Below are 27,987 nucleotides of genomic sequence, written 5' to 3' on the forward strand. Positions count from 1 at the left end.
AATATTTCATTGTCATGGTTTTAAAACAATAGCAGCCCAGGTTCATTTCAGTTCCAGAATATGTGTGTGTGTCTGTGTCTGTGTGTCTGTGAAAGTCGGTTGGTCACAGACAGAAGACCCAGACCAATCTATCAAGAGCAGATAAATCCCAGAGCGAGAGTCTCTAAACCAGACACACACACACACACATCCAGTTATCTATATTGACACACACCATGTGTCTGCCGGATCTACTTCCATGTTTCCTATGAACAGCTACTAGTGGATAAACCTGAGAGAAGCATTCAGGGCAGCCAAATGACATGCTGTCACTGTGAGCTACCGGCCATGCAGTGAAGTTGTACACAGACAGACGGATGGACAGACAGACAGAGACCATTAAGGCAATGATGCTAAAAGCCACTAAGTTCCTCTGTCTTCAGCCCTATAAACCTGGATCGGAACCAGCTGCCCTCTTAAATTGGCGAAGAATTGTGTTTATTTTACACCTTTTCTACTGGTGGATGAAGCGTTTGTTAAGGCAACAACAGTTTGATAGTCTTAAACCATTTCATTTTTCATTGGCATGGTTTGAGATTGAGAGAGATCTTGTGTGTGTATGCTTTGCAAGTGTGTCTGATGTAAGCATCTCTTATATTGTGGCAATGTTTAACAATGAAATGTCATACTGACACTAAATATATACTTATACTGTATCACATTGTGTGGGCATGATGAACTTTGTACTTGTCTTTCCCTCAGCAACATGCCCTTGTCCTCATCCAGTAACCTTGGTGACAGAGAGAACAAAAACACCAAGTCAATGATCACTCAAATCATTAGGTTGATGGGTCATTTATAACAAAACCTTTTGATAAAGCCAATAATTTCAATGACTATTTCACCGGTAAAGTGGACAAACTGAGAAGTGAAATGACAACATTGAACATTGAACCATCATATTTGTGTGTTGAAGATCTAATAATGAAAGAAAATGATTGCTGTTTTGAATTTGGTCAAGTTTGTGTGGAAGGGATGGAAAAACAATTGTTATCCATCAATAATGATAACCCACCAGGTATAGACAGCCTAGATGGGAAATGATTAAGAATGGTAGCAGACTGCATCGCCACCCCTATTTACCATGTCTGTAATCAAAGCCTATAAGAATGTGTGTCCACATATTGACATATCTGTTGTGAAGATGGGGAGGGGTGTGTCTGTTGTAAAAAGATGTTCTGCGTTTTTAACACAAAGATCAACTGTATTAGTTGTTCAGGGTCTGACAGTGGCTCAAAACAAAGCAGAACGCCTTGCCCTTAACTGGACACACAGAACTAACATCATCAACATGCATGATAGTCTTTCATGGCTGAGGGTTGAGGAGTAATTGAATACGTCTGTTCTAGTCTTTTTAAGAAAATACCTAACCACTTGTATAATCTATTTTCATACACTTCAAACAGACATACTTTCCCACATTTTGTTAAGTTACAGCCTTATTCTGAAATATATATATATATTTTAAATGTCTAATCAAACTACACACTACCCCATAATGACAAAGCAAAAACAGTTTTTTAGAAATATTAGAAAATGTATTTCAAATAAAAAACAGAAATACCTTATTTACACATGTATTCAGACCCTTTGATATGAGACTCGAAATTGAGCTCAGTTGCATCCTGTTTCGATTCTGACATTCCTTGAGATGTTTCTTCAACTTGACTGGATTCAATCTGTGGTAAATTAATTTGATCGGACATGATTTGGAAAGGCACACACCTGCCTATTTTATTTCCATACTTGTCAGAGCAAAAACCAAGCCATGAGTTCAAAGGAATTGTCCGTAGAGCTCCGAGACAGGATTGTGTCAAGGCACAGATATGGGGAATTTTACCAAAACATTTCTGCAGCATTGAAGGTTCTCAAAAATACAGTGGCCTCCATCATTCTTAGATGGAAGAAGTTTGGAACCACAAAGACTCTTCTTAGAACTGCAGGTCAACATTTTAGAACACCTCGTCGTTCAAGGGTTTTCTTTATTTTTACTATTTTCTACATTGTAGAATAATAGTGAAGACATCAAAACTATGAAATAACACATGGAATCATGTAGTAACAAAAACAGTGTTAAACAAATCAAAATATATTTTATATATGAGATTATTCAAATAGCCACCCTTTGCCTTGATAACAGCTTTGCACACTCTTGGTATTCTCTCAACCAGCTTCATGAGGTAGTCACCTGGAATGCATTTCAATTAACAGGTATGCCTGAAAAGTTAATTTGTGGAATTTCTTTCCTTCTTAATGTGTTTGAGCCAATCAGTTGTGTTGTGACAAGGTAGTGGGGGTATACAAAAGATAGCCCTATTTGGTAAAAGTCCAAGTCCATATTATGGCAAGAACAGCTCAAATAAGCAAAGAGAAACAACAGTCCATCAGTACTTTAAGACATAAAGGTCAGTCAATATTTCAAGACACTTTAACAGTTTCTTCAAGTGCAGTAACATAAACCATCAAGCGCTATGATGAAACTGGCTCTCATGAGGATCGCCACAAGAATGGAAGACCCAGAGTTACCTCTGCTTCAGAGGATAAGTTCATTAGAGTTACCAGCCTCAGAAACTGCAGCTCAAATAAATGCTTCACATAGTTCAGGTAACAGAAAAATGTCAACATCAACTGTTTAGAGTAGACTGTGTCAATCAGGCCTTCATGGTTGAATTGCTGCAAAGAAACCACTACTAAAGGACACCAATAATAAGAAGTAACGTGCTTGGGCCAAGAAACACAATTGGTCAAGAAACACATTAGACCAGTGGATGTCCAAATTGGAGATTTTTGGTTCCAACCGCTGTGTCTTTGTGAGACGCGGTGTGGGTGAATGGATGATCTCCGCATGTGTATTTCCCACAGTAAAGCATGGAGGAGGAGGTGTTATGGTGTGGGGGTGCTTTGCTGGTGACACTGTCTGATTTATTTAGAATTCAAGGTACACTAAACCAGCATGGCTACCACAGCATTCTGCAGCGATACGCCATCCCATCTAGTTTGCGCTTATTGGGACTATCATTTGTTTTTCAACTGGACAATGGCCCAACACACCTACAGGCTGTGTAAGGACTATTTTACCAAGGAGGAGAGTGATGGAGTTCTGCATCAGATGACCGGGCCTCCACAATCCTCTGACCTCAACCAAATTGAGATGGTTTGGGATGAGTCGGACCTCAGAATGAAGGAAAAGCATTCCAGGTGAAGCTGATTGAGAGAATGCCAAGAGTGTGCAAAGCTCTCATCAAGGCAAAGGGTGGCTATTTGAAGAATCTCAAATATAAAATATATTTTTATTTGTTTAACACTTTTTTGGTTACTACATGATTCCATATGTGTTATTTCATAGTTTTGATGTCTTCACTATTATTCTACAATGTAGAAAATAGTAAAATAAAGAAAAACCTTTGAATGAGTAGGTGTTTTAAAACTTTTGACCGGTAGTGTTTGTATAGAGCTATGTCATCATGGAATGCTCTGCCACCAGAAGTTAATCAGGCAACAAGTTTAGCTTAAAAAATCTGATAAAAAAACAAACATATTGTATCACAGAGCCTCTCCTCTTTCTAAAGGTCTAATTAAACTGTACTGTATATGACTCGTTTACGTATCCAATTACCAAATCAGGGCTAAATACAGGTCAAAGCTGCCCACTTGGAGATAGATACAGCCTTGTTGATATCTAACAATCATCATAACCCTTTAACCTTAACAAATGGTGGGAGTTTGGTTGTATAATGTTCCTCCGAAGGTGACAGACAGTGAATGTTCTGACCTAAACTCTGTGAGACAGTAATATGTAATACTGCAGTGTCATGGGATGAAAGGGAAGTCTTATCTATGGTTAATAATTCATATTTTATGCAACTGAAGGTTTGCTTTATTTTTCGTAGGACATTATGTTCAATTAACTTGACTGTTAACTATTTAGCATTTCACATCATGATTTATATAGCTGTAGATGGCTCTGACTTCTGTCTTTTATATTAAGGTTTAATACAACAATGCCTGTCCCTTAAAGTGATACATACCTACATTACATATGGCTGGCTATACGACCTACATTTCTCTCCACTATGGAGAATGGCGAGGAGATTCAAGGGAGGGAGGGGAAATCTGGTCGCTGAGGGGTTAACAAACCAAACGTGATTTCGTTGTGTTTAGAAGGGGGTGGGAGGTAGGGAATGGAATGGCGAGAGATATATCACGATATATATTACAAACCACCTCGCCTTCAGGGTAAACATCATTATACAGTGGATATTAAAACTAAAAGGGATGAGAGTGACACGTTCAGAAAATAATATGGCAGTACCTGCGAGCGGGTGAGATGAGGAAACGGTATGTAGCTAATAGCCCTAATCTGTGGGATAACACAAGGATTGTTCATAGCAGTAAACTCTGGGGTAGTATTCAGCATGGATCAGAAATGAATGTATAAGGTTGCATGTTTTTCTCCTTATGGGAATCCATAGAACATCTAACAGATGTCAAACGACTGTACCGGATGGGGTTTGCGTGTTGGGAGGATTCGAAGACGCGTACACGTGTCGCTTGATCTGCGCGCGGAGGTTCAATTTGCATACATTTTACTGTAGCTATGATTGTAGCCTATAAGGCGTGTTTCTCCATTGCATATGCTAGTAGTTTACAGTAGTCTACATTAGGCTATTATAACAACAACTGCTGTAAAGTGAATGTACATCCACAGTGCAATGAAAACATCACCATAGGAATAAACACAAACAAGGAAATAAACAGACATTCAATCAAATAATTTAAGAATTATAATCATATGAAAACCACTACGGAAGGTGCGCTACTTTTAACCTAAAGTACTTGTTATGCTATTTCTGTCTATACATTTTAATTTAATGTGTGTGTTAGCCTACATTTTAAAAAGTGGGCTACAATTAAAATTCGACTAGCCTACTTCAGGCTCCTCTCTATAGTCCAATGTATTAAGGACATTAAGGACATGCTGGTACCTTCAGGGACTTGCTTCATTAGCACTTGCTAGAGCAGCTGTTTAGGGTACAGGACCAGATGTTAGTTGGGCGGAATGGGTTTTTGGTTTGTGAGTTGAGCAGACTAGAGGCTTTGTCGCACCAGTGAAGTGGAGCGAGACGGGAGTGTTCTTGGCCAGTGTACCGCAGGCAGCCAGTGCCACGCGGGAACTCCATGCCCTGTCCCGTTACCTGGAGACACCAGGCGACCACACTGGGGCCACGAGACCAGGTGATACTACTCCAAAGCACGCGACTCGCATGTTCCCGCCACTGCCATGGATGACTCTGGAATCATTCGACGTCGGAGGCTCCAGGTGAGAACTTTCTTGTTTCAAATATTTTCGTAAAAAATTGGATCACGAAAAAACAAACAAACATTAAAGCGAGAATCCTTAAAAGGAACAAAAACAAAGCGACTCCCTGCCTTTGTCTTGGTAAAACGTTTAGGGATGGGCCTTGAGAAATGTAGCTACTATCAAATTCATAACGTTAGATCTATCGATGCAAAGGATGAACATCCATGATGTCAACATTAGAGTTTTAACCATGTTTTGAGTCTATACAGTGTTTGTTTACATTTATATTGTTTACAAACATTGGAGTAAAACAAGCTTATATTTTGGGTTCTGATGGGGTAGGCCCACAACAGTTGAACTAAGCTCATGAGATAAATTATATTCTTCAATAATCAATTGGTATTATTCATTTATCTTTCCAAAAGTGGATGTAGCAACTAAGATTTAAACTAGTAAAATAATATATTCAAAGGTACATAATATTTGACAAACAAATGAAAACAAATGATGTTCTAAATTGGCTAGCCTTAGCCCCTATGCCTAATGCAGGAGACTAATGGAATATCAAGTTACAATTTGATGCATTAGCTCATGCTGCATGACAGTAACTACTTTTTCCTCGGGGGATTATATTCACTTACTACAGGAAGCAAATCATGTCTAGTTAATCTCCCCCTCCTAGGTCCTGGTCCCCCTCCCTGCATGCACATTTTTATTGGGTGGGTGGGGGGGGTGGGGGGGCAGAACCCTGCTGATGGGACCCTCCTGTCCCCTGTGACCATCAGAGATAATTCCACCAAGGCTGACATGGGCCATAGTACTAAAAACCTGATTAAACACCATAAAATGTTACAATGTTCTAGAAGACATTTTCTTAGAAGTTTGAGCAGAGATGTTGAATTCTAGGAACAGCTTATGAATGTTCCTGTTATTCCATGAGGACCTTATGGCCTTTTCTTGTAAAAAAACAATCATAATAATCAGAATCCCTTTCGGGCAGCCATACACACAGAATGTATGCATTCAGACAAACAGTATATACACATACATATATATGCACACACACACAAGCTCTCTCTCGACAGACAGACAGACAGACAGACAGACAGACAGACAGACAGACAGACAGACAGACAGACAGACAGACAGACAGACAGACAGACAGACAGACAGACAGACAGACAGACAGACAGACAGACAGACAGACAGACATTTGCAAGTCAAACCAGCACATATGATAATTAGCTCAATTCTCAATGGAGTGTGTGTGCGTGTGCGTGGATGTGTCTATTCGTGCATGCGTGTGTGTACACATTCATTCTTGTGTGTGTGAGTGTGTGTGTGTCTTGAGTGGAAACCCGTTCCCATTCAAGACATCAATATCCACACACAGGCTAAATGCTAGTGGGATATGTGAGGATGTGGTCCTCCTCTACTCTTAAAGCCCATTACCAGGCACTAGTAGACTAATGGTAGGACTAATGATAGGACTAATGATAGGACTAATGATAGGACTAATAATAGGACTAATGGTAGGACTAATGATAGGACTAATGATAGGACTAATAATAGGACTAATGGTATGACTAATAATAGGACTAATGGTATGACTAATAATAGGACTAATGATAGGACTCAGCCAAGGGGCCATCACACACACACACACACACACACACACACACACACACACACACACACACACACACACACACACACACACACACACACACACACACACACACACACACACACACACACACACACACACACACACACACACATAGAGGGCAGGGGCAGCTTCTGTTGGCTAGACCCCAGCCTCAGTAAAGTGGCTGGTAATTCCCCAGGCTGGCTCCACTTTCACTTGTCACTGCCAAAGGGTGTAGAGGGGGTGGGTGAAGCAAGAGAAGCAAGGGGTAGTCAGTGCCAGGGGACAAGGAGGGGGCAGAGGTCAAGGACTCAAACCCAGACAGACAGTGTAGTGTGTGTGTGTGTGTGTGTGTGTGTGTGTGTGTGTGTGTGTGTGTGTGTGTGTGTGTGTGTGTGTGTGTGTGTGTGTGTGTGTGTGTGTGTGTGTGCGTGTGCGTGTGAGTGAGTATGTATTCTCAACTCTAATCCTCTCCCTAGGCCACTTCCATAAGCCAGTATAACACAGGCATCTCTGTGTCTTTCCTTGCTTGTTTGTGTGTGTGGGTAAGTAATCACTAGGAGCGACGAAGACTCCTGTCAGGCTCCTGTCAGACCAAGGCCCTTCTACTCTGATTGCTCAGTTTGGCCGGGCTGCCAGCTCTAGGAAGAGTCTTGGTGGTTTCAAACTTCTTCCATTTAAGAATGAGGGAGGCCACTGTGTTCTTGGGAACCGTCAAGGCTGCAGAAATGTTTTGGTACCCATCCCCAGATCTGTGCCTCGACACAATCCTGTCTCGGAGCTCTACGGATAATTCTTTCGACCTCATGGCTTGTTTTTTGCTCTGACATGCACTGTTAGCTGTGGGACCTTATATAGAGAGGTGTGTGGTCTTTCCACTCAATTGAATTTAGCACAATTGGATTCATATCAAGTTGTAGAAACATCTGAAGAATGATCAATGGAAACAGGATGCACCTGAGCTCAATTTCGAGTTTTAATACATTTCTAAAAATGTCTTCGCTTTGTCAGTATGGGGTATTTTGTGTAAATTGCTGAGGATTTTTAAACGTTTTATCCATTTTAGATTAAGGCTGTAACGTAACAAAATGTGGAAAAAGTCAAGGGGTCTGAACACTTTCCGAAGGCACTGTAGATTACAGTTTAAATTTCACTATATTGTGTGTCAAGGGTTGCAAAGGGTCGGAAACTTTCCGGTGAATTTCCAGAATTATTCCAGAAATTTTCCATGGGAAGTTAAATATAACTAGTAAATAGTAGCCTACAGCAAAGTGTGTTTAAACCATTTCTAACTTATTAACAATTTCTGCTAGTTCGTTTTTGCGACCATGTGGGTTTTAGTTTGCTTGAGCGTGCTGAGGAGTGATAATTCACCTGTTTCCCTACATGTTTCATTGTAAAACATGCTTAACTATTTATCTGTACATGGAATTGTATTTTATATTCTTTACAGGAAAATACCACTGGCACTATCTGATGTGTGGAGACATTTCACTGCAGCTAATATAAAAGGAAAAGCTCTGTACATTTGCAAAATCTGTGCCAAATCATATGTGAAGAATTCTTTGGCCAAGTGCATAAAGTTTCCTCAATGCTCACAACAAGCAACCTCTGACAAAAGTCCCTCTACTTCTATTCAAGGTGAAAATTATGTACCATGCATCTTATCGATAGCAACAGCTCATGGTCCTCCTGGAATCAGAAGTTGTTTTGACTCAATGGAGGAACGTAGTCAGAGAAATGCTGATGAATATCTTGCTCGAACTGTGTATGCAACTGGTTCACCTCTGATGCTCACAGGCAATGTGTATTGGAAGAGATTTCTGAACGTTCTTCGCCCAGCATTCACCCATCCAACCAGACATGCTTTATCTACTCATTTGCTGGATGCTGAGTTCAAGTGAAGATCAAGTAAATAGAGAAAGCAGACTGTATTGCAATCATCTCGGATGGGTGGTCGAATGTTAGTGGGTAAGGAATAATTAACTACATCATCTCCACCCCTCAACCAGTATTCTACAAGAGCACAGACACAAGGAACAACAGACACACCGGTCTCTACATTGCAGGTGAGCTGAAGGCAGTCATCAATGACCTTGGACCACAGAAGTTATTTGCACTGGTGACAGACAATGCTCCGAACATGAAGGCTGCTTGGTCTAAAGTGGAGGAGTCCTACCCTCACATCACACCCATTGGCTGTGCTGCTCATACATTGAATCTGCCCCTCAAGGACATCATTGCACTGAAAACAATGGATACACTACAAGAGAGCCAAGGTATGTGAGGGTCATCAAGTTATAGCAGCAATCTACCTCACCAAGCAAAGTGAGAGGAATAAGAGCACCACATTGAAGCTGCCCAGCAACACTCATTGGGATGGTGTTGCCACCGTGTTTGACAGTCTCTTGGAGGGGAAAGAGTCTCTTCAAGAAATGGCCGTATCACAGTCTGCCGATATGGACAGCCCCTTCAAGAGGATCCTCCTGGATGATGTATTTTGTGAGAGAGTGGTAAGCAGCGTGAAATTCCTGAAACAAATAGCAGTATCCATTGTACGGATTGAGGGAGACAATGCCATCCTGTCTGATGTTCAGACTCTGCTTGCAGATGTAAGATAAGAAATCCGTACTGCCCTGCCACTTCACTATTGCTGCATGCAGAGGTACCTGCAGTTCTGAAATACATCAAAAAGTGTGAAGACTTCTGCCTGAAGCCCAAACACGCCGCAGCGTACATGTTGAACCCCAAGTATGCTGGCAAGAGCATCCTGTCTGGTGTAAAGATCAACAAGGCCTATGGTGTCATCACTACCCTGTCTCGCCACCTTGGCCTGGATGAGGACAAGGTTCTTGGCAGTCCGGCGAAGTACACTTCCAAGCAAGGGCTTTGGGATGGAGATGCAACATGGCAGTCGTGCCAACATATCTCATCAGCCACCTGGTGGAAGGGACTTTGTGGATCTGAGGCTCTTTCCCCTGTTGCCTCCATCACCCTCCAAATCCCACCAACATCAGCCGCCTCAGAGTGCAACTGGTCCTTTTTTGGGAACACACACACCAAAGCATGCAACAGGCTGACCAATACAAGGGTTGAAAAATTGGTGGCCATCCAGGCAAATTTTTGGCTTTTTGAGCCTGACAACGATTCATCCTCAACAAGGTTGGAAAGTGACAGTGAAGATGAGGCCTCAGAGTCTGATGTTCAAGAGGTGGACATTAAGGAGGTCCAGGGAGAAGACATGGAAGCCTGAGAGGAAGACAACCAAAGCTTTAGTTTCTAGGCTATCATTCTACAGATGTATGTTGAAAACATTTTGGGAGATACGATGGATCATTGGGGATCATTCAATATTCCCTTTCTTTTGTTGTTCAGTGAAATCATCCATGTGAAGAGTCAACTCATTTTACCTTATCATAAGTAGACATAATTGCAGATGATTAAATCCTTCCAATAGAAATAAAAAAAACGATTTAGTTACAAATTGAACTTTAATTAAAGCTTTATATTTCTGTCTCCATATGATATGGTAAATATATCCAATGCAAAAAACATCTACATTTAAATGGTATTAATATTCATTTGCATATATTTCCATTAATTCCCATATATTCCCGTTAATTTCACCTCTGAATATTCCCCAAAATTTGCAACCCTGTATGTCAGTCAGTCATATTACGGTAATGACAATATGATCGTGTCAATATAGGTGACAGTGTTTCCTTTAGGACTGATTGACTCAGTAGCAGCAGCAGCAGTCACTCTTCTCACGACATCAGTCTTCATTATGGTAAACTGTATGTACTGTAGTTACAATACTTGAGTGGGATGATAGGGGGTCCAACTCTGTTCTGGGCAAGTTGCCAACTTTCAAGTTCCTTAACAGGAAGGGATCAGAATTGGATCATTTGAGAGGAGAGAGGATGTAGCCAGTATACTACTGTCAGTCACTGACAAAAAAAGAGGCTAAACTTGTAAGACCTAGACTATCCAATACAAAAGTTGATTGTTGAAGTTAAAAACCCTTTGTAATTCATTTGTAATTTCACTGTTGGGAATGTTGAAAGGAAACAGAATGGCTACTGTGCCTGACTCTTGTTACTGAATGTTTTATCTGCTGTTTTTATCTTATAGGATTCCTTTAGATGTTAGTAGTCTAAGATTATCATCAGACAGCTGAAGTTGTTCTGCAGGGGAGAAGAAAGTGCTAGCATAGTGATATTCTATTATATCAGGTAATGCTGATTTATTGGTTCTTGACAGTGTCAGAGAGACTTGTACTACATGAATTCATGCCCACATTCACGTTGCGACCCAAATGGCACCCTATTTGCTATATGGTACACTACGAGCCCTGGTCAAATGTGGTGCACGATGTAGGGAATAGGGTGCCATTTGAAACACAGACAGTCTAATCTTTTCCACCAAAGGTCATTAAAGATACTTGTACAAGTGAGCTGTTAGAATATTAAGCTGAGTAACAGGGATGACATTCACAAAATCAAGGAACTGTAACTGGCTACATTTATTTGAGTGTTTTATTTGCGTCCATATTACTACTTAAAAAGGTTTGTTTTTTGTCAAACTCTCAAATGACAAATGGCACCCAATTCCTTATATAGCATACTTCTTTTGACCAGGGCCATAGTAATATTTTCTGCCAGCAAAGAACTCTTAGTTTCAGAGCCCCAGCGTACCAACTACAGAGAAATGTTATGATTATGTCCATGTTTATTTCAAAGTGTTGGCAGTTGGCATTTTACTGAAAAGGCGTTCTTTCTTTTCAAACACCCCCTCTCTCTCTGTGGGTAATTATGAGCTAAAGAAATGTTGAGGAATTAAATGCTGTACGAGTCGCAATACCTTTTGTGATTGTCTCAGCTGAGAAGTGAATCTGTTTTGGATGGTGTGTTTCATCTTATGAAAGAACAGAGCGACTGAGGGGGGAACTCACAGAAAGGACTCGCACTTAACCGCTAATGACAAATAATAGCATGGAGGTCCACATGCATAATTGAGTGAGAGAGCCTGAGAGGGGTGTGGGGAGATGTATGTGTGTACACTACAGTGTATGTCTGTGCGTGTGTGTATTTGTGTACACTACAGGCTGTGCGTGTGCGTGTCTGTACCTGTGTACACTAAAGTGTGTGTGTATGTGTGTACACTACAGTGTTTGTGTGGGTGTGTCTGTTCATTGATTAACATGTGGAAAGGCTGAAATGCAGAGACACAGGAGGTCTGTCATTGTGACGGGGTTCTTATCCACTATCAGGAAATCAGGAAATGGCTCCTCACAGTTAGGCATAACCATGATGACTCACTGAATTCATGCAATGTTGCGCCAGTTTCAACAGTTTAACCCATGAAATATCCAGTTAATGTACTGTACTACCAATACATGTAGTTATGTTCTTCTATTTGCTAATACATTTAGTTCTACAGTAGTTGATGTTATTTTGCCCATGTTTGTTAGACATGACTGAATATATTACTAGGGTCTAGTGGTCTGTGTTCTGTATTGTCCATTCTAACATTTGTCCAGGGTGCTTGTATGACCTGTTTAACAGCACACACAATCAGGATACTGCCAATATGTGCGTCCCAAATGTCACCCTTTCCCTATAAAGTGCACTACTTTTGACCAGAACCCTATGGGCCCTGGTCAAAAGTAGTGCACTAAATAAGGAATAGGGAGCAATTTGGGACTGTACCCAAATTCATGGGAGATTTCACAGATACACGATAAAAGTGGGAGGTTTAATAGATGATTGACTTCATATAGAGGGAGCCATCACTTGACCTTCCTAATCCTATGTTTCACTTCCTAGCCGTTACTTAATATGTGCCCTTCCTAAACATGACTTAATATTTACATTTACATTTAAGTAATTTATGTTGCATGTTGTCCTTCCTAGCCATTACTTAATATGTTTCCATGTTGTCCTTCAAAGCCATTACTTAATATGTTTCCATGTTGTCCTTCAAAGCCATTACTTAATATGTTGCATGTTGTCCTTCCTAGCCATTAATTAATATGTTGCATGTTGTCCTTCATTACTTAATATGTTGCATGTTGTCCTTCCTAGCCATTACTTAATATGTTGCATGTTGTCCTTCCTAGCCATTACTTAATATGTTCCCATGTTGTCCTTCCTAGCCATTACTTAATATGTTCCCATGTTGTCCTTCCTAGCCATTACTTAATATGTTGCATGTTGTCCTTCCTAGCCATTACTTAATATGTTCCCATGTTGTCCTTCCTAGCCATTACTTAATATGTTGCATGTTGTCCTTCCTAGCCATTACTTAATATGTTGCATGTTGTCTTTCCTAGCCATTACTTAATATGTTCCCATGTTGTCCTTCCTAGCCATTACTTAATATGTTGCATGTTGTCCTTCCTAGCCATTACTTAATATGTTGCCATGTTGTCCTTCCTAGCCATTACTTAATATGTTGCATGTTGTCCTTCCTAGCCATTACTTAATATGTTGCATGTTGTCCTTCCTAGCCCTTACTTAATATGTTGCATGTTGTCCTTCCTAGCCATTACTTAATATGTTGCATGTTGTCCTTCCTAGCCATTACTTAATATGTTGCATGTTGTCCTTCCTAGCCATTACTTAATATGTTGCATGTTGTCCTTCCTAGCCATTACTTAATATGTTCCCATGTTGTCCTTCCTAGCCATTACTTAATATGTTGCATGTTGTCCTTCCTAGCCATTACTTAATATGTTGCATGTTGTCCTTCCTAGCCATTACTTAATATGTTGCATGTTGTCCTTCCTAGCCATTACTTAATATGTTGCATGTTGTCCTTCCTAGCCATTACTTAATATGTTCCCATGTTGTCCTTCCTAGCCATTACTTAATATGTTGCCATGTTGTCCTTCCTAGCCATTACTTAATATGTTCCCATGTTGTCCTTCCTAGCCATTACTTAATATGTTGCCATGTTGTCCTTCCTAGCCATTACTTAATATGTTGCATGTTGTCCTTCCTAGCCATTACTTAATATGTTGCATGTTGTCCTTCCTAGCCATTACTTAATATGTTGCCATGTTGTCCTTCCTAGCCATTACTTAATATGTTGCCATGTTGTCCTTCCTAGCCATTACTTAATATGTTCCCATGTTGTCCTTCCTAGCCATTACTTAATATGTTGCCATGTTGTCCTTCCTAGCCATTACTTAATATGTTCCCATGTTGTCCTTCCTAGCCATTACTTAATATGTTGCCATGTTGTGTTGTCCTTCCTAGCCATTACTTAATATGTTGCCATGTTGTCCTTCCTAGCCATTACTTAATATGTTGCATGTTGTCCTTCCTAGTTTGCATGTTGTCCTTCCTAGCCATTACTTAATATGTTGCATGTTGTCCTTCCTAGCCATTACTTAATATGTTGCATGTTGTCCTTCCTAGCCATTACTTAATATGTTGCATGTTGTCCTTCCTAGCCATTACTTAATATGTTGCATGTTGTCCTTCCTAGCCATTACTTAATATGTTGCATGTTGTCCTTCCTAGCCATTACTTAATATGTTGCATGTTGTCCTTCCTAGCCATTACTTAATATGTTGCATGTTGTCCTTCCTAGCCATTACTTAATATGTTCCCATGTTGTCCTTCCTAGCCATTACTTAATATGTTGCATGTTGTCCTTCCTAGCCATTACTTAATATGTTGCATGTTGTCCTTCCTAGCCATTACTTAATATGTTGCATGTTGTCCTTCCTAGCCATTACTTAATATGTTGCATGTTGTCCTTCCTAGCCATTACTTAATATGTTGCCATGTTGTCCTTCCTAGCCATTACTTAATATGTTGCATGTTGTCCTTCCTAGCCATTACTTAATATGTTGCATGTTGTCCTTCCTAGCCATTACTTAATATGTTTCCTAGCCATTACTTAATATGTTGTCCTTCCTAGCCATTACTTAATATGTTGCATGTTGTCCTTCCTAGCCATTACTTAATATGTTGCATGTTGTCCTTCCTAGCCATTACTTAATATGTTGCATGTTGTCCTTCCTAGCCATTACTAATATATGTTGCATGTTGTCCTTCCTAGCCATTACTTAATATGTTGCCATGTTGTCCTTCCTAGCCATTACTTAATATGTTGCCATGTTGTCCTTCCTAGCCATTACTTAATATGTTGCATGTTGTCCTTCCTAGCCATTACTTAATATGTTGCATGTTGTCCTTCCTAGCCATTACTTAATATGTTGCATGTTGTCCTTCCTAGCCATTACTTAATATGTTGCATGTTGTCCTTCCTAGCCATTACTTAATATGTTGTTGTCCTTCCTAGCCATTACTTAATATGTTGTCCTTCCTAGCCATTACTTAATATGTTGCCATGTTGTCCTTCCTAGCCATTACTTAATATGTTGCATGTTGTCCTTCCTATTACTTAATATGTTGCATGTTGTCCTTCCTAGCCATTACTTAATATGTTGCCATGTTGTCCTTCCTAGCCATTACTTAATATGTTGCCATGTTGTCCTTCCTAGCCATTACTTAATATGTTGCATGTTGTCCTTCCTAGCCATTACTTAATATGTTGCCATGTTGTCCTTCCTAGCCATTACTTAATATGTTGCCATGTTGTCCTTCCTAGCCATTACTTAATATGTTGCCATGTTGTCCTTCCTAGCCATTACTTAATATGTTGCATGTTGTCCTTCCTAGCCATTACTTAATATGTTGCCATGTTGTCCTTCCTAGCCATTACTTAATATGTTGCATGTTGTCCTTCCTAGCCATTACTTAATATGTTCCCATGTTGTCCTTCCTAGCCATTACTTAATATGTTGCCATGTTGTCCTTCCTAGCCATTACTTAATATGTTCCCATGTTGTCCTTCCTAGCCATTACTTAATATGTTGCCATGTTGTCCTTCCTAGCCATTACTTAATATGTTGCATGTTGTCCTTCCTAGCCATTACTTAATATGTTGCATGTTGTCCTTCCTAGCCATTACTTAATATGTTGCATGTTGTCCTTCCTAGCCATTACTTAATATGTTGCATGTTGTCCTTCCTAGCCATTACTTAATATGTTGCATGTTGTCCTTCCTAGCCATTACTTAATATGTTGCCATGTTGTCCTTCCTAGCCATTACTTAATATGTTGCCATGTTGTCCTTCCTAGCCATTACTTAATATGTTGCCATGTTGTCCTTCCTAGCCATTACTTAATATGTTGCATGTTGTCCTTCCTAGCCATTACTTAATATGTTGCCATGTTGTCCTTCCTAGCCATTACTTAATATGTTGCATGTTGTCCTTCCTAGCCATTACTTAATATGTTGCCATGTTGTCCTTCCTAGCCATTACTTAATATGTTGCATGTTGTCCTTCCTAGCCATTACTTAATATGTTGCATGTTGTCCTTCCTAGCCATTACTTAATATGTTGCATGTTGTCCTTCCTAGCCATTACTTAATATGTTGCCATGTTGTCCTTCCTAGCCATTACTTAATATGTTGCCATGTTGTCCTTCCTAGCCATTAGCCATTAATATGTTGCCATGTTGTCCTTCCTAGCCATTACTTAATATGTTTGTCCTTCCTATGTTGTCCTTCCTAGCCATTACTTAATATGTTGCATGTTGTCCTTCCTAGCCATTACTTAATATTTGTGTTGTCCTTCCTAGCCATTACTTAATATGTTGTGTTGTCCTTCCTAGCCATTACTTAATATGTTGCCATGTTGTCCTTCCTAGCCATTACTTAATATGTTGCATGTTGTCCTTCCTAGCCATTACTTAATATGTTGCATGTTGTCCTTCCTAGCCATTACTTAATATGTTGCCATGTTGTCCTTCCTAGCCATTACTTAATATGTTGCATGTTGTCCTTCCTAGCCATTACTTAATATGTTGCCATGTTGTCCTTCCTAGCCATTACTTAATATGTTGCCATGTTGTCCTTCCTAGCCATTACTTAATATGTTGCATGTTGCCATGTTGTCCTTCCTAGCCATTACTTAATATGTTGCATGTTGTCCTTCCTATGTTGTCCTTCCTAGCCATTACTTAATATGTTGCATGTTGTCCTTCCTAGCCATTACTTAATATGTTGCCATGTTGTCCTTCCTAGCCATTACTTAATATGTTGCCATGTTGTCCTTCCTAGCCATTACTTAATATGTTGCCATGTTGTCCTTCCTAGCCATTACTTAATATGTTGCATGTTGTCCTTCCTAGCCATTACTTAATATGTTGCCCTTCCTAGCCATTACTTAATATGTTGCATGTTGTCCTTCCTAGCCATTACTTAATATGTTGCCATGTTGTCCTTCCTAGCCATTACTTAATATGTTGCTTAATATGTTGCCATGTTGTCCTTCCTAGCCATTACTTAATATGTTGCATAGCCATTACTTAATATGTTGCCATGTTGTCCTTCCTAGCCATTACCTTTGTCCTTCCTAGCCATTACTTAATATGTTGCCATGTTGTCCTTCCTAGCCATTACTTAATATGTTGCATGTTGTCCTTCCTAGCCATTACTTAATATGTTGCCATCCTTCCTAGCCATTACTTAATATGTTGCATGTTGTCCTTCCTAGCCATTACTTAATATGTTGCCATGTTGTCCTTCCTAGCCATTACTTAATATGTTGCCATGTTGTCCTTCCTAGCCATTACTTAATATGTTGCATGTTGTCCTTCCTAGCCATTACTTAATATGTTGCCATGTTGTCCTTCCTAGCCATTACTTAATATGTTGCCATGTTGTCCTTCCTAGCCATTACTTAATATGTTGCCATGTTGTCCTTCCTAGCCATTACTTAATATGTTGCCATGTTGTCCTTCCTAGCCATTACTTAATATGTTGCCATGTTGTCCTTCCTAGCCATTACTTAATATGTTGCCATGTTGTCCTTCCTAGCCATTACTTAATATGTTGCATGTTGTCCTTCCTAGCCATTACTTAATATGTTGCCATGTTGTCCTTCCTAGCCATTACTTAATATGTTGCATGTTGTCCTTCCTAGCCATTACTTAATATGTTGCATGTTGTCCTTCCTAGCCATTACTTAATATGTTGCCTGTTGTCCTTCCTAGCCATTACTTAATATGTTGCATGTTGTCCTTCCTAGCCATTACTTAATATGTTGCATGTTGTCCTTCCTAGCCATTACTTAATATGTTGCCATGTTGTCCTTCCTAGCCATTACTTAATATGTTGCCATGTTGTCCTTCCTAGCCATTACTTAATATGTTGCATGTTGTCCTTCCTAGCCATTACTTAATATGTTGCCATGTTGTCCTTCCTAGCCATTACTTAATATGTTGCCATGTTGTCCTTCCTAGCCATTACTTAATATGTTGCCATGTTGTCCTTCCTAGCCATTACTTAATATGTTGCCATTTGTCCTTCCTAATATTACTTAATATGTTGCCATGTTGTCCTTCCTAGCCATTACTTAATATGTTGCCATGTTGTCCTTCCTAGCCATTACTTAATATGTTGCCATGTTGTCCTTCCTAGCCATTACTTAATATGTTGCATGTTGTCCTTCCTAGCCATTACTTAATATGTTGCCATGTTGTCCTTCCTAGCCATTACTTAATATGTTGCCATGTTGTCCTTCCTAGCCATTACTTAATATGTTGCCATGTTGTCCTTCCTAGCCATTACTTAATATGTTGCCATGTTGTCCTTCCTAGCCATTGCTTAATATGTTGCCATGTTGTCTTAATATGTTGCCATGTTGTCCTTCCTAGCCATTACTTAATATGTTGCCATGTTGTCCTTCCTAGCCATTACTTAATATGTTGCCATGTTGTCCTTCCTAGCCATTACTTAATATGTTGTCCTTCCTAGCCATTACTTAATATGTTGCCATGTTGTCCTTCCTAGCCATTACTTAATATGTTGCCATGTTGTCCTTCCTAGCCATTACTTAATATGTTGCCATGTTGTCCTTCCTAGCCATTACTTAATATGTTGCCATGTTGTCCTTCCTAGCCATTACTTAATATGTTGCCATGTTGTCCTTCCTAGCCATTACTTAATATGTTGCCATGTTGTCCTTCCTAGCCATTACTTAATATGTTGCCATGTTGTCCTTCCTAGCCATTACTTAATATGTTGCCATGTTGTCCTTCCTAGCCATTACTTAATATGTTGTATGTTGTCCTTCCTAGCCATTACTTAATATGTTCCCATGTTGTCCTTCCTAGCCATTACTTAATATGTTGCCATGTTGTCCTTCCTAGCCATTACTTAATATGTTCCCATGTTGTCCTTCCTAGCCATTACTTAATATGTTGCCATGTTGTCCTTCCTAGCCATTACTTAATATGTTGCCATGTTGTCCTTCCTAGCCATTTGCCACTTAATATGTTGCCATGTTGTCCTTCCTAGCCATTACTTAATATGTTGCCATGTTGTCCTTCCTAGCCATTACTTAATATGTTGCCATGTTGTCCTTCCTAGCCATTACTTAATATGTTCCCATGTTGTCCTTCCTAGCCATTACTTAATATGTTGCCATGTTGTCCTTCCTAGCCATTACTTAATATGTTGCATGTTGTCCTTCCTAGCCATTACTTAATATGTTCCCATGTTGTCCTTCCTAGCCATTACTTAATATGTTCCCATGTTGTCCTTCCTAGCCATTACTTAATATGTTGCCATGTTGTCCTTCCTAGCCATTACTTAATATGTTGCCATGTTGTCCTTCCTACCCATTACTTAATATGTTGCCATGTTGTCCTTCCTAGCCATTACTTAATATGTTTCCATGTTGTCCTTCCTAGCCATTACTTAATATGTTGCCATGTTGTCCATCCTAGTCAAGTTAGATTATGTCAGTGTGTCCTTCCTTTGTTTGCTGCTGTCCTTCTTTTCCTTTTCTTACAGCTTAGTTTTTCTTTCGTATTCTCTTCATCCATTCCTTTATACATTCTCTCCATTCAACAGACCTGAGAGATCTCAAGGTTGATACTGTAGTCAAGGTGGATTTCAAAGGCCTATGGTAACACACACACATGCACACACACATATACAAACACATGCATGCACTCACGCACACACAAATGTTCCCCCCCATCCATTAGTCCTGCTCCAAGGCGCCACGCAGAGCTCCATTTTAGTCACATCAGTTTAGGTCACTTCCTGTCTGTGTCCTTGATGATGTAACATATCCCAGGGAGAACGAAGAAGGTGAATGATGTCACTTTCCTTTGAGAGAAGTGGAGTGTTCTGATACTCTAGCCCCAGTCCCCACCCTTTCTATGCCTTTGTTGACTGTCCCCTCGTGGATTTAAAAGCTTTAGAATAGGTATAAGAGATCATGCTTATAGCATCATACAGATGTCGGATCTTAATTTGATCAACCTGTTGCAGGTTTTAAACATGTTTATGAAGTTTGGAATTTCCACTTAGAAATTTCAGGCTTGATTTTCCTTCATTAAAAAAGTATCAACCTCTACAAAAATGTCCATTAATTATAATCCACATAATAATTCACATTTCATGTTGCTGCTGGATTATTTTCCTGCTGTAGCGAACTGGCTGAAATTAAGATCCTACATCTGTATATAGCTGATGCTTATCGAATGCTATCAGATGTTAGAGGGCAAGTCAACAAGGGCAAAGAGACGAGACATGGATTGGAGATTCAGAAGGGACTGAGAATGTTCCCTAGCTGGGGCTATGTTATCACAGGAGGCTGCTGAGGGGAGGACGGCTCATAATAATGGCTGGAATGGAGTCAATGGAATTTTATCAACCACATGGAAACGATGTGTTTGATGCTATTACATTTATTCTGTTTTAGCCATTACTATGAGCCCGTCCTCGCAAATAAAGGTGCAACCAGCCACCTGGGTTCTGTATACACTGTAGTTCGTCTGTTGTCTCCACAACCACGCTTCCTCCCTAATGCACACTAGTCTGGGGACAAGATTAGACTATGGTTGCATTGCAAATGGCACCCTATTCCCTATATTTTGCACTACTTTTGATGAAGGCTCTGGTCACACACACTACACATGCATACACACACACACATACGGTATTGGTTCTGCGTGGGAGGAGATAAACTCTCATGCTGTCCTTGTTCCTGATAGAAACTGACAGGAGCGTCAGGAGAACAGCAGTTTATCTATAGAATAACTTCATAAAATGTCCTTTTATTGCCTTATTATATAGAAAACAGTACTGTAATATGATCCTGGACTGGGGATCGTGTTAAGGGAGCACAACATGCAGACTTTAGGAGAGTGTTTCTCTCTCGGATCAATCCCAATGGATCGTAATCACGTTAGTTTTCTGCTTCTCTGTCCCCAATGTTGTAAACAGGGCGACCATTTTGGAAATGACTGGCTCCACTCAGCCTGTGAGTGTGGTAATAATAAGGTAATATGTCATCAGTGAAGGGTTGGGGAAGCTGGATTTAGAGTATGAAGTGTTTGAAGTTACAGATATGGCAAGAGGTTGTTGGGGTTAGGCACCTTCTTTCAACAGTATATTGCCCCAATGGCCCCTAAACTAAAGGGTGAATTGTGTCTATATACTGTACAATGTACAGTATATATAACTATACACTAAGAAACAAAAGGTTCTGAAGGGTTCTACCTGGAACCAAAAAGGGTTCTCCTATGGGGACAGCTGAAGAACTCTTTTGGAACCCTTTTTTCTAAGAGTGTATAACACTAATCTGATATTTTATTTGTGTTCCCTCTTCTCTTTCTCTGTCCCTCTCTCTTGTTCTCCAGAAGGATCTGCCTCTGCCTCGAAAAAGTAGCAGGTGAGTTTACGTTTTGGGTTCATTTTGTAGTGCCTTGGTGTGTATGTGTACATGTGTTATGTTTGGGAGAAACATAGAAAAGCAGTACTCTGTAAATGGGAACATATTTTAGCCCCTGTGAACCTATAAATTGTAAATTGTAAATATAAACTGATGCTCAGGTGACTCCAAGCTTGGGGTTTATTTGATTTGCCTCCACATGAATGTGCCTGTATGCACAGTCTTCTAACGTCAGTTCACTGGACAGAAATTGGTTTTGCCCCATGAAGCTTTATACCTCACACAACTTTTTGGGAGGGTTTTCTTGTAAACCCGACACACTGACAATCTCATGCACAGTTGAGCTCTGAAATAGCAGCACTATATGAAGTCTCTTCACACTTCACATGTTTCTGGAGAGAGGGGTTAGAAGTTGTCAGCATGTGAGAAATGGGGGTTTGAAAGGATGCAGACTCACTTTCATACACATACACACACACTCGGGATCGTAGTGACGTGTAGCTTGAAATTCTGAGAGCTTGTGTGTGTTGCTGTCCATGGTGCTAAAGTGTTCCCTCACTCCGGGCTTTCCTCCTTTCTCTCAATCGCTCTCTCTCTCTATGGTGCTGAAGTGTTCCCTCACTCCGGGCTTTCCTCCTTTCTCTCAATCGCTCTCTCTCTCTATGGTGCTGAAGTGTTCCCTCACTCCGGGCTTTCCTCCTTTCTCTCAATCGTTCTCTCTCTATGGTGCTGAAGCGTTCCCTCACTTACATCGTTCCTCTGACTCATCTCTCTCACTCTCCCTGTCTGTGGCTTTCCCTTTCCTCAGTGTGTGTCTCTTTCACTAATTGAAGTGAGGAGAAAAAGGCTTGTATATCAGTAGTACACCTGCACACAGTTACTAAACAGTCATTAAGTACTGTATTCAATAGAAAGTCCTCTATCTATTAGCTGAGTCAGAATGACTAGACTGTTTGATTTTGCACCATACTACTCTATCTAAACTAGGCTACGGTAGGTTTTAAAGAGGGCTGGGAGGTATACCGTATGTTACGATATACTGGTATTGATACATGGACCGGTTTGGGTTTTTACTTTACCTTCTAGAACGGTATTTGAATGTTTGGTTTGTCAAATGTGATATGTCGTGTTTAACGTCCATTTTTATAGTTTACTTCGCTACTAGAGTCCTCTCTCTTCGCTCTCTCTCTCTCCATGCCGTTTTCCACACAGACCTAGCCCCGCCCCCTGTCACTCAAGGAGCGCATTTGCTTTTCCTCGACCATGAGACACTTGCGTTCAGTCTGCATGGTCAATGCAGGACATGCAACAATGTTGATGACAACAATGCTTCTTCATATAAATCCAATAGCGTTCTATAATTACAACATTAGTTTGTGTTGCTTACGTCTGCAAACAGCTAGTTTGTCTTTTCTTAGCAAGTTGGGCCGCAAGGCACTACAGACGGTAGTGCGAACGGCCCAGTACACGGCCCAGGGCCGTCCAGGACCTCTATACCAGGCGGTGTCAGTGGAAGGCCCTAAAAATTGTCAAAGACTCCAGCCACCCCAGTCATAGACTGTTCTCTCTGCTACCGCACGGCAAGCGGTACCAGAGCACCAAGTCTAGGTCCAAGAGGCTTCTATACAGCTTCTACTCCAAGCCTAGTCAAATGGCTACAATTTAAAGGCAATGCTACCAAATACTAATTGAGTGTATGTAAACTTCTGACCAACTGGGAATGTGATGAAAGAAAGAAAAGCTGAAATAAATCATTCTCTCTACTATCATTCTGACATTTCACATTCTTAAAATAAAGTGGTGATCCTAACTGACCTAAGACAGAGAATTTTTACTAGGATTAAATTTCAGGAATTGTGAAAAACTGAGTTTAAATGTATTTGGCTAAGGTGTAAGTAAACTTCCGACTTCAACTGTATTCTATCTATAGAATTAGAATAATCATTCTATTTCTATGATTTCATCATATCACCAAGTGTTTTGCTCGAAATCATAAGTAAAATCGCTATTGCAACATTTGGTTCAAAATCAGGTTTAGATTGTTTGCCCATATCGTGCACCCCCACATGGCAGTGTGGAAATGATTTCAAATGAGTGCAGGAAAAGCAGAAATGTATGAAAATGCAAAAAAATATTTGGGGTTGAAGTTGAATTGAAAAGTATAAAACAATCAGAATGGAGAAAGACTCTTAGAATGTATATGTTGCCACCTTGAGGTCATGCACTACTTATAAAGAACATTTAGAAATGTAATCATTTAAAATCATAAATACTGTCAGATATTGTCATACCGTCAATTTAAAAAAAATACGGTGATATGATATTTTGGCCATAACGCCCAGCTGTCACACCCTGGCCTTAGTTATCTTTGTTTTCTTTATTATTTTGGTTAGGTCAGGGTGTGACATGGGGGATTTATGTGTTTTGTCTGGTCTAGGGGTTTTTGTATGTTTATGGGGCTGTTTCCTTTCTAGGTAGTTTGTATGTCTATGGTTGCCTAGATTGGTTCTCAATTAGAGGCAGCTGTCTATCGTTGTCTCTGATTGGGAACCATATTTAGGTAGCCATATTCTGTGGGTACTCTGTGGGTGGTTGTCTTCTGTCTTTGTGTCATTGCACCAGAAAGGACTGTTTTGGTTTTCACATTTGTTATTTTTTAGTGTTATCGTCTATATTAAACATGTTGAACATTAACCACGCTGCATTTTGGTCCTCCTCTCCTTCAACGGAAGAAAACCGTTATACCAGCACTAGTTTGAAATATCCTCACCTTTTGTAGGAGTAGATAGTGAGTTCCCTCCTCTATACCTGTAGAGATGGATTTAAAATTCCTTTTCTCTGGATTTGAATCTGTGGCTACTGGCTATTATGCCACTGTGGCATGTAGGCCTAGCTAGCTGCTGTGCTGTGTGTATGTTAGCCACAGATTTATCTCAATACATCACATTTACTATAAAATCCCATTGTAGCACAGAAGGTACCTGTTATTGTATGGGTGAAATGAATATGAAATGAATACGGAATTAATATAGAGCATTTGCAGAGGTGTTTTTCAAAAATCATTTCATTTGCATTTTGTTTGATTTTGCATGCTCTGCAGTCTGCAGTCTTTCCTGTTCTGCCTCTGGGCACAAATGCTGTTTGTAGTTGTTAGGGTTTCAAAAAGCTGAGGTATTTGTTGTGTGTGTGTGTGTGTGACATCTTCCAGACTCATTGACATGTCTGGTATTTATCTGTGTGTGTGTGACATTTTCTAGTAATCAATTTGGACAAGGGTTAGAGTGGCCTGTGAGTGAGTTACTATCAGTGTGGTATTCACGCTATGTTTAAGGGACCTAAATCCAATTTTATTGGTCAAATGATCGTTGGTTAGTAGATACTATTGCGGGTGTAGCGAAGTGCTTGTGCTTCTAGCTCCGACAGTGCAGTAATATCTAACAAATTACACAACATTTTCCCAATACACACAAATCTAAGTAGGAATAAATTAAGACTATATATATATGGATGAGTGATGTCAGAGTGGAACGGACTAAGATACAGTAGAATAGTATAGAATACAGTATACACATATGAGATGAGTAATGCAAGATATGTAAACATTGAGTGAATGAGATACAGTAGAATAGTATAGAATACAGTATACACATATGAGATGAGTAATTCAAGATATGTAAACATTGAGTGAATGAGATACAGTAGAATAGTATAGAAAACAGTATATGCACATGAGCTGAGTAATGCCAGATATGTAAACATTATTAAGTGACTAAGTTACCGTAAAATAGCATAGAATACAGTATATATATATGAAATGAGTAATGCAAGATATGTAAACATTATTAAGTGACTAAGATACCGTAGAATAGTATAGAATACAGTATATACCCTAACCCTAACCTAACCCTAACCCTCACCCTAAAGTATTTTGTCAGCCACCAATTGTGCAAGTTCTCCCACTTAAAAAGATGAGAGAGGCCTGTAATTTTTATCATAGGTACACTTCAACTATGTCAGACAAAATGAGAAAAAAAATCCAGAAAATCACATTGTGGGATTTTTAATAAATTGAATGAAAACAGGATGCTTTTAATTGTGCATCTGTAAAAATTTGTGAGGGTCTATGTGACAAGCCAAATTTATTTAGCCCCCTGAGGTTGAAGAGGCTCTGTTGCGCCTTCTTCACAACACTGTTTGTGTGGGTGGACCATTTCAGTTAGTCAGTAATGTGTATGCCAAGGAACTTGAAGCTTTTCACCTTCTCCACTGCGGTCCTGTCGATGTAGATAGGGGGGGGTGCACCCTCTGCTATTTCCGAAGTCCATGATCATCTCCTTTGTTTTGTTGATGTTGAGTGAGAGGTTATTTTCCAGGCCCTCACCTCCTCCCTGTAGGCAGTCTCGTCATTGTTGGTAATCAAGTCTACTACTGTTGTGTCGTCTGCAAACTTGATGATTGAGTTGGAGGTGTGCTTGACCACGCAGTCATGGGTGAACAGGGAGTACAGGAGGGTGCTTGGCACGCACCCTTGTGGGGCCCCAGTGTTGAGGATCAACGGAGTGGAGGTGATGTTTCCTACCGTCACCACCTGGGGGCGGCTTGTCAGGAAGTCCAGGACCCAGTTGCACAGGGCGGGGTTCAGACCCAGGGCCTCGAGCTTAATAATGAGCTTGGAGGGTACTATGGTGTTGAATGCTGAGCTATAGTCAATAAACAGCATTCTTACATAGGTATTCCTCTTGTCCAGATGGGATAGGGCAGTGTGCAGAGTGATGGCGATTGCATCGTCTGTGGATCTATTGGGGCGATAAGCAAATTTAAGTTGGTCTAAGGGCCAGTCACTCACAATATGTTTTTTATCATCATGGTGATCGGTGACCCTCCCCACCATGTCAGGTCACTTCCTGGTGGGTGTTGTCCATGACCTCTGACCTTTACCTCAGGGCAGCAGATGGCACAACAGGACACTGAATATGGGTGAAGCTAGGAACCCCTGTGTCGCTTACCTAGTGTCTCTCTCTCTTTTTCTCTCTCTCGCTCTCTCTCTCTCTCTCTCTCTCTCTCTCTGTAAGATCAGACTACTCCCTCTGTCTCTCTGTAACCCTGCTTACTGTGTTTCCCCAAACTACCATGTCAGCAAAGCAGTACACACATATTTGTACATTAATCATCATAAGTGTCCATAAATCCTGGTTTGAGGTTTCGGATTACCTGCTTATTCCTTGCTGATTCTGGGATATCTGGAAAACCTGGGGATTTTTGGAAAGTTACCTGAATTCTGCAACCGTATTAATCTCCCTTCACTGATATGCTCGAGTGCTGTCTCCCCCTCTTGTATATTTCAGCCACAGCCTTTACCTCTCAGCTCAGACTCCCTACTAGGCTGCGTCCCAAATGGCACCCTATTCCCTATATAGTGCGCTACTTGACCAGGGCCCATAGTGTGCCGTTTGGGATGCATCCCTAGTGCGCTACTTGACCAGGGCCCATAGTGTGCCGTTTGGGATGCAGCCCTAGTGCGTTAATTGACCAGGCCCATAGTGTGCCGTTTGGGATGCAGCCCTAGTCTACATTAGAGGGACATCTATTATTGAATTTGTCCCATCAGCATTGCTGTGCAACTGTCAGTCCTGGTCAGCATTTAGTATCATCTCATTTGCTATTTGGATAAGATTTGTTGAATCATTTTGTGCTCTCTGTTCCTATCTCAGCGCTCCATGATGACGTTCTCCCTTGACTGTGTGTGTTTTGTGTATGTGTGTGTAGTATTGCAATTGGGCTGTCGGATTTGTTTAATTATTTTGTTGAGTGTGTGTGTGTGTCCGTGTGCCTGTGAACTTGTGAGTGTGTGTCCTCATGATGACGTTCTTCCTTGGCAGTGTGTGTGTCCTCATGACGACGTTTTCCCATGGCAGTGTGTGTGTCCTCATGATGACGTTTTCCCATGGCAGTGTGTGTGTCCTCATGATGACGTTTTCCCTTGGCAGTGTGTGTGTCCTCATGATGACGTTTTCCCTTGGCAGTGTGTGTGTCCTCATGATGACGTTCTTCCTTGGCAGTGTGTGTGTCCTCATGATGAGTTCTTCCTTGTCAGTGTGTGTGTCCTCATGATGACGTTCTTCCTTGTCAGTGTGTGTGTCCTCATGATGAGTTCTTCCTTGTCAGTGTGTGTGTCCTCATGATGAGTTCTTCCTTGTCAGTGTGTGTGTCCTCATGATGATGTTC

At 40.4% G+C, this 27,987-nt stretch overlaps 1 protein-coding gene across 1 annotated transcript in view; it reads left to right on the forward strand.

Moving 5' to 3' along the window:
• The first annotated feature begins 4,221 nt into the window (after positions 1 to 4,221).
• Positions 4,222 to 27,987, forward strand: part of LOC124015545 (microtubule-associated serine/threonine-protein kinase 1-like) — a 98,597-nt gene continuing 74,831 nt past the window's right edge. Inside the window, exons 1-2 of the mRNA XM_046330825.1 lie at positions 4,222 to 5,359; positions 21,731 to 21,762. Of these exons, the coding sequence (XP_046186781.1) occupies positions 5,321 to 5,359; positions 21,731 to 21,762 (71 nt within the window). The 5' untranslated portion in view covers positions 4,222 to 5,320. The remainder of the gene's footprint in view (positions 5,360 to 21,730; positions 21,763 to 27,987) is intronic.

Source organism: Oncorhynchus gorbuscha, linkage group LG26, assembly GCF_021184085.1.
Source record: "Oncorhynchus gorbuscha isolate QuinsamMale2020 ecotype Even-year linkage group LG26, OgorEven_v1.0, whole genome shotgun sequence".
In the NCBI taxonomy this organism is placed as follows: Eukaryota; Metazoa; Chordata; class Actinopteri; order Salmoniformes; family Salmonidae; genus Oncorhynchus; species Oncorhynchus gorbuscha.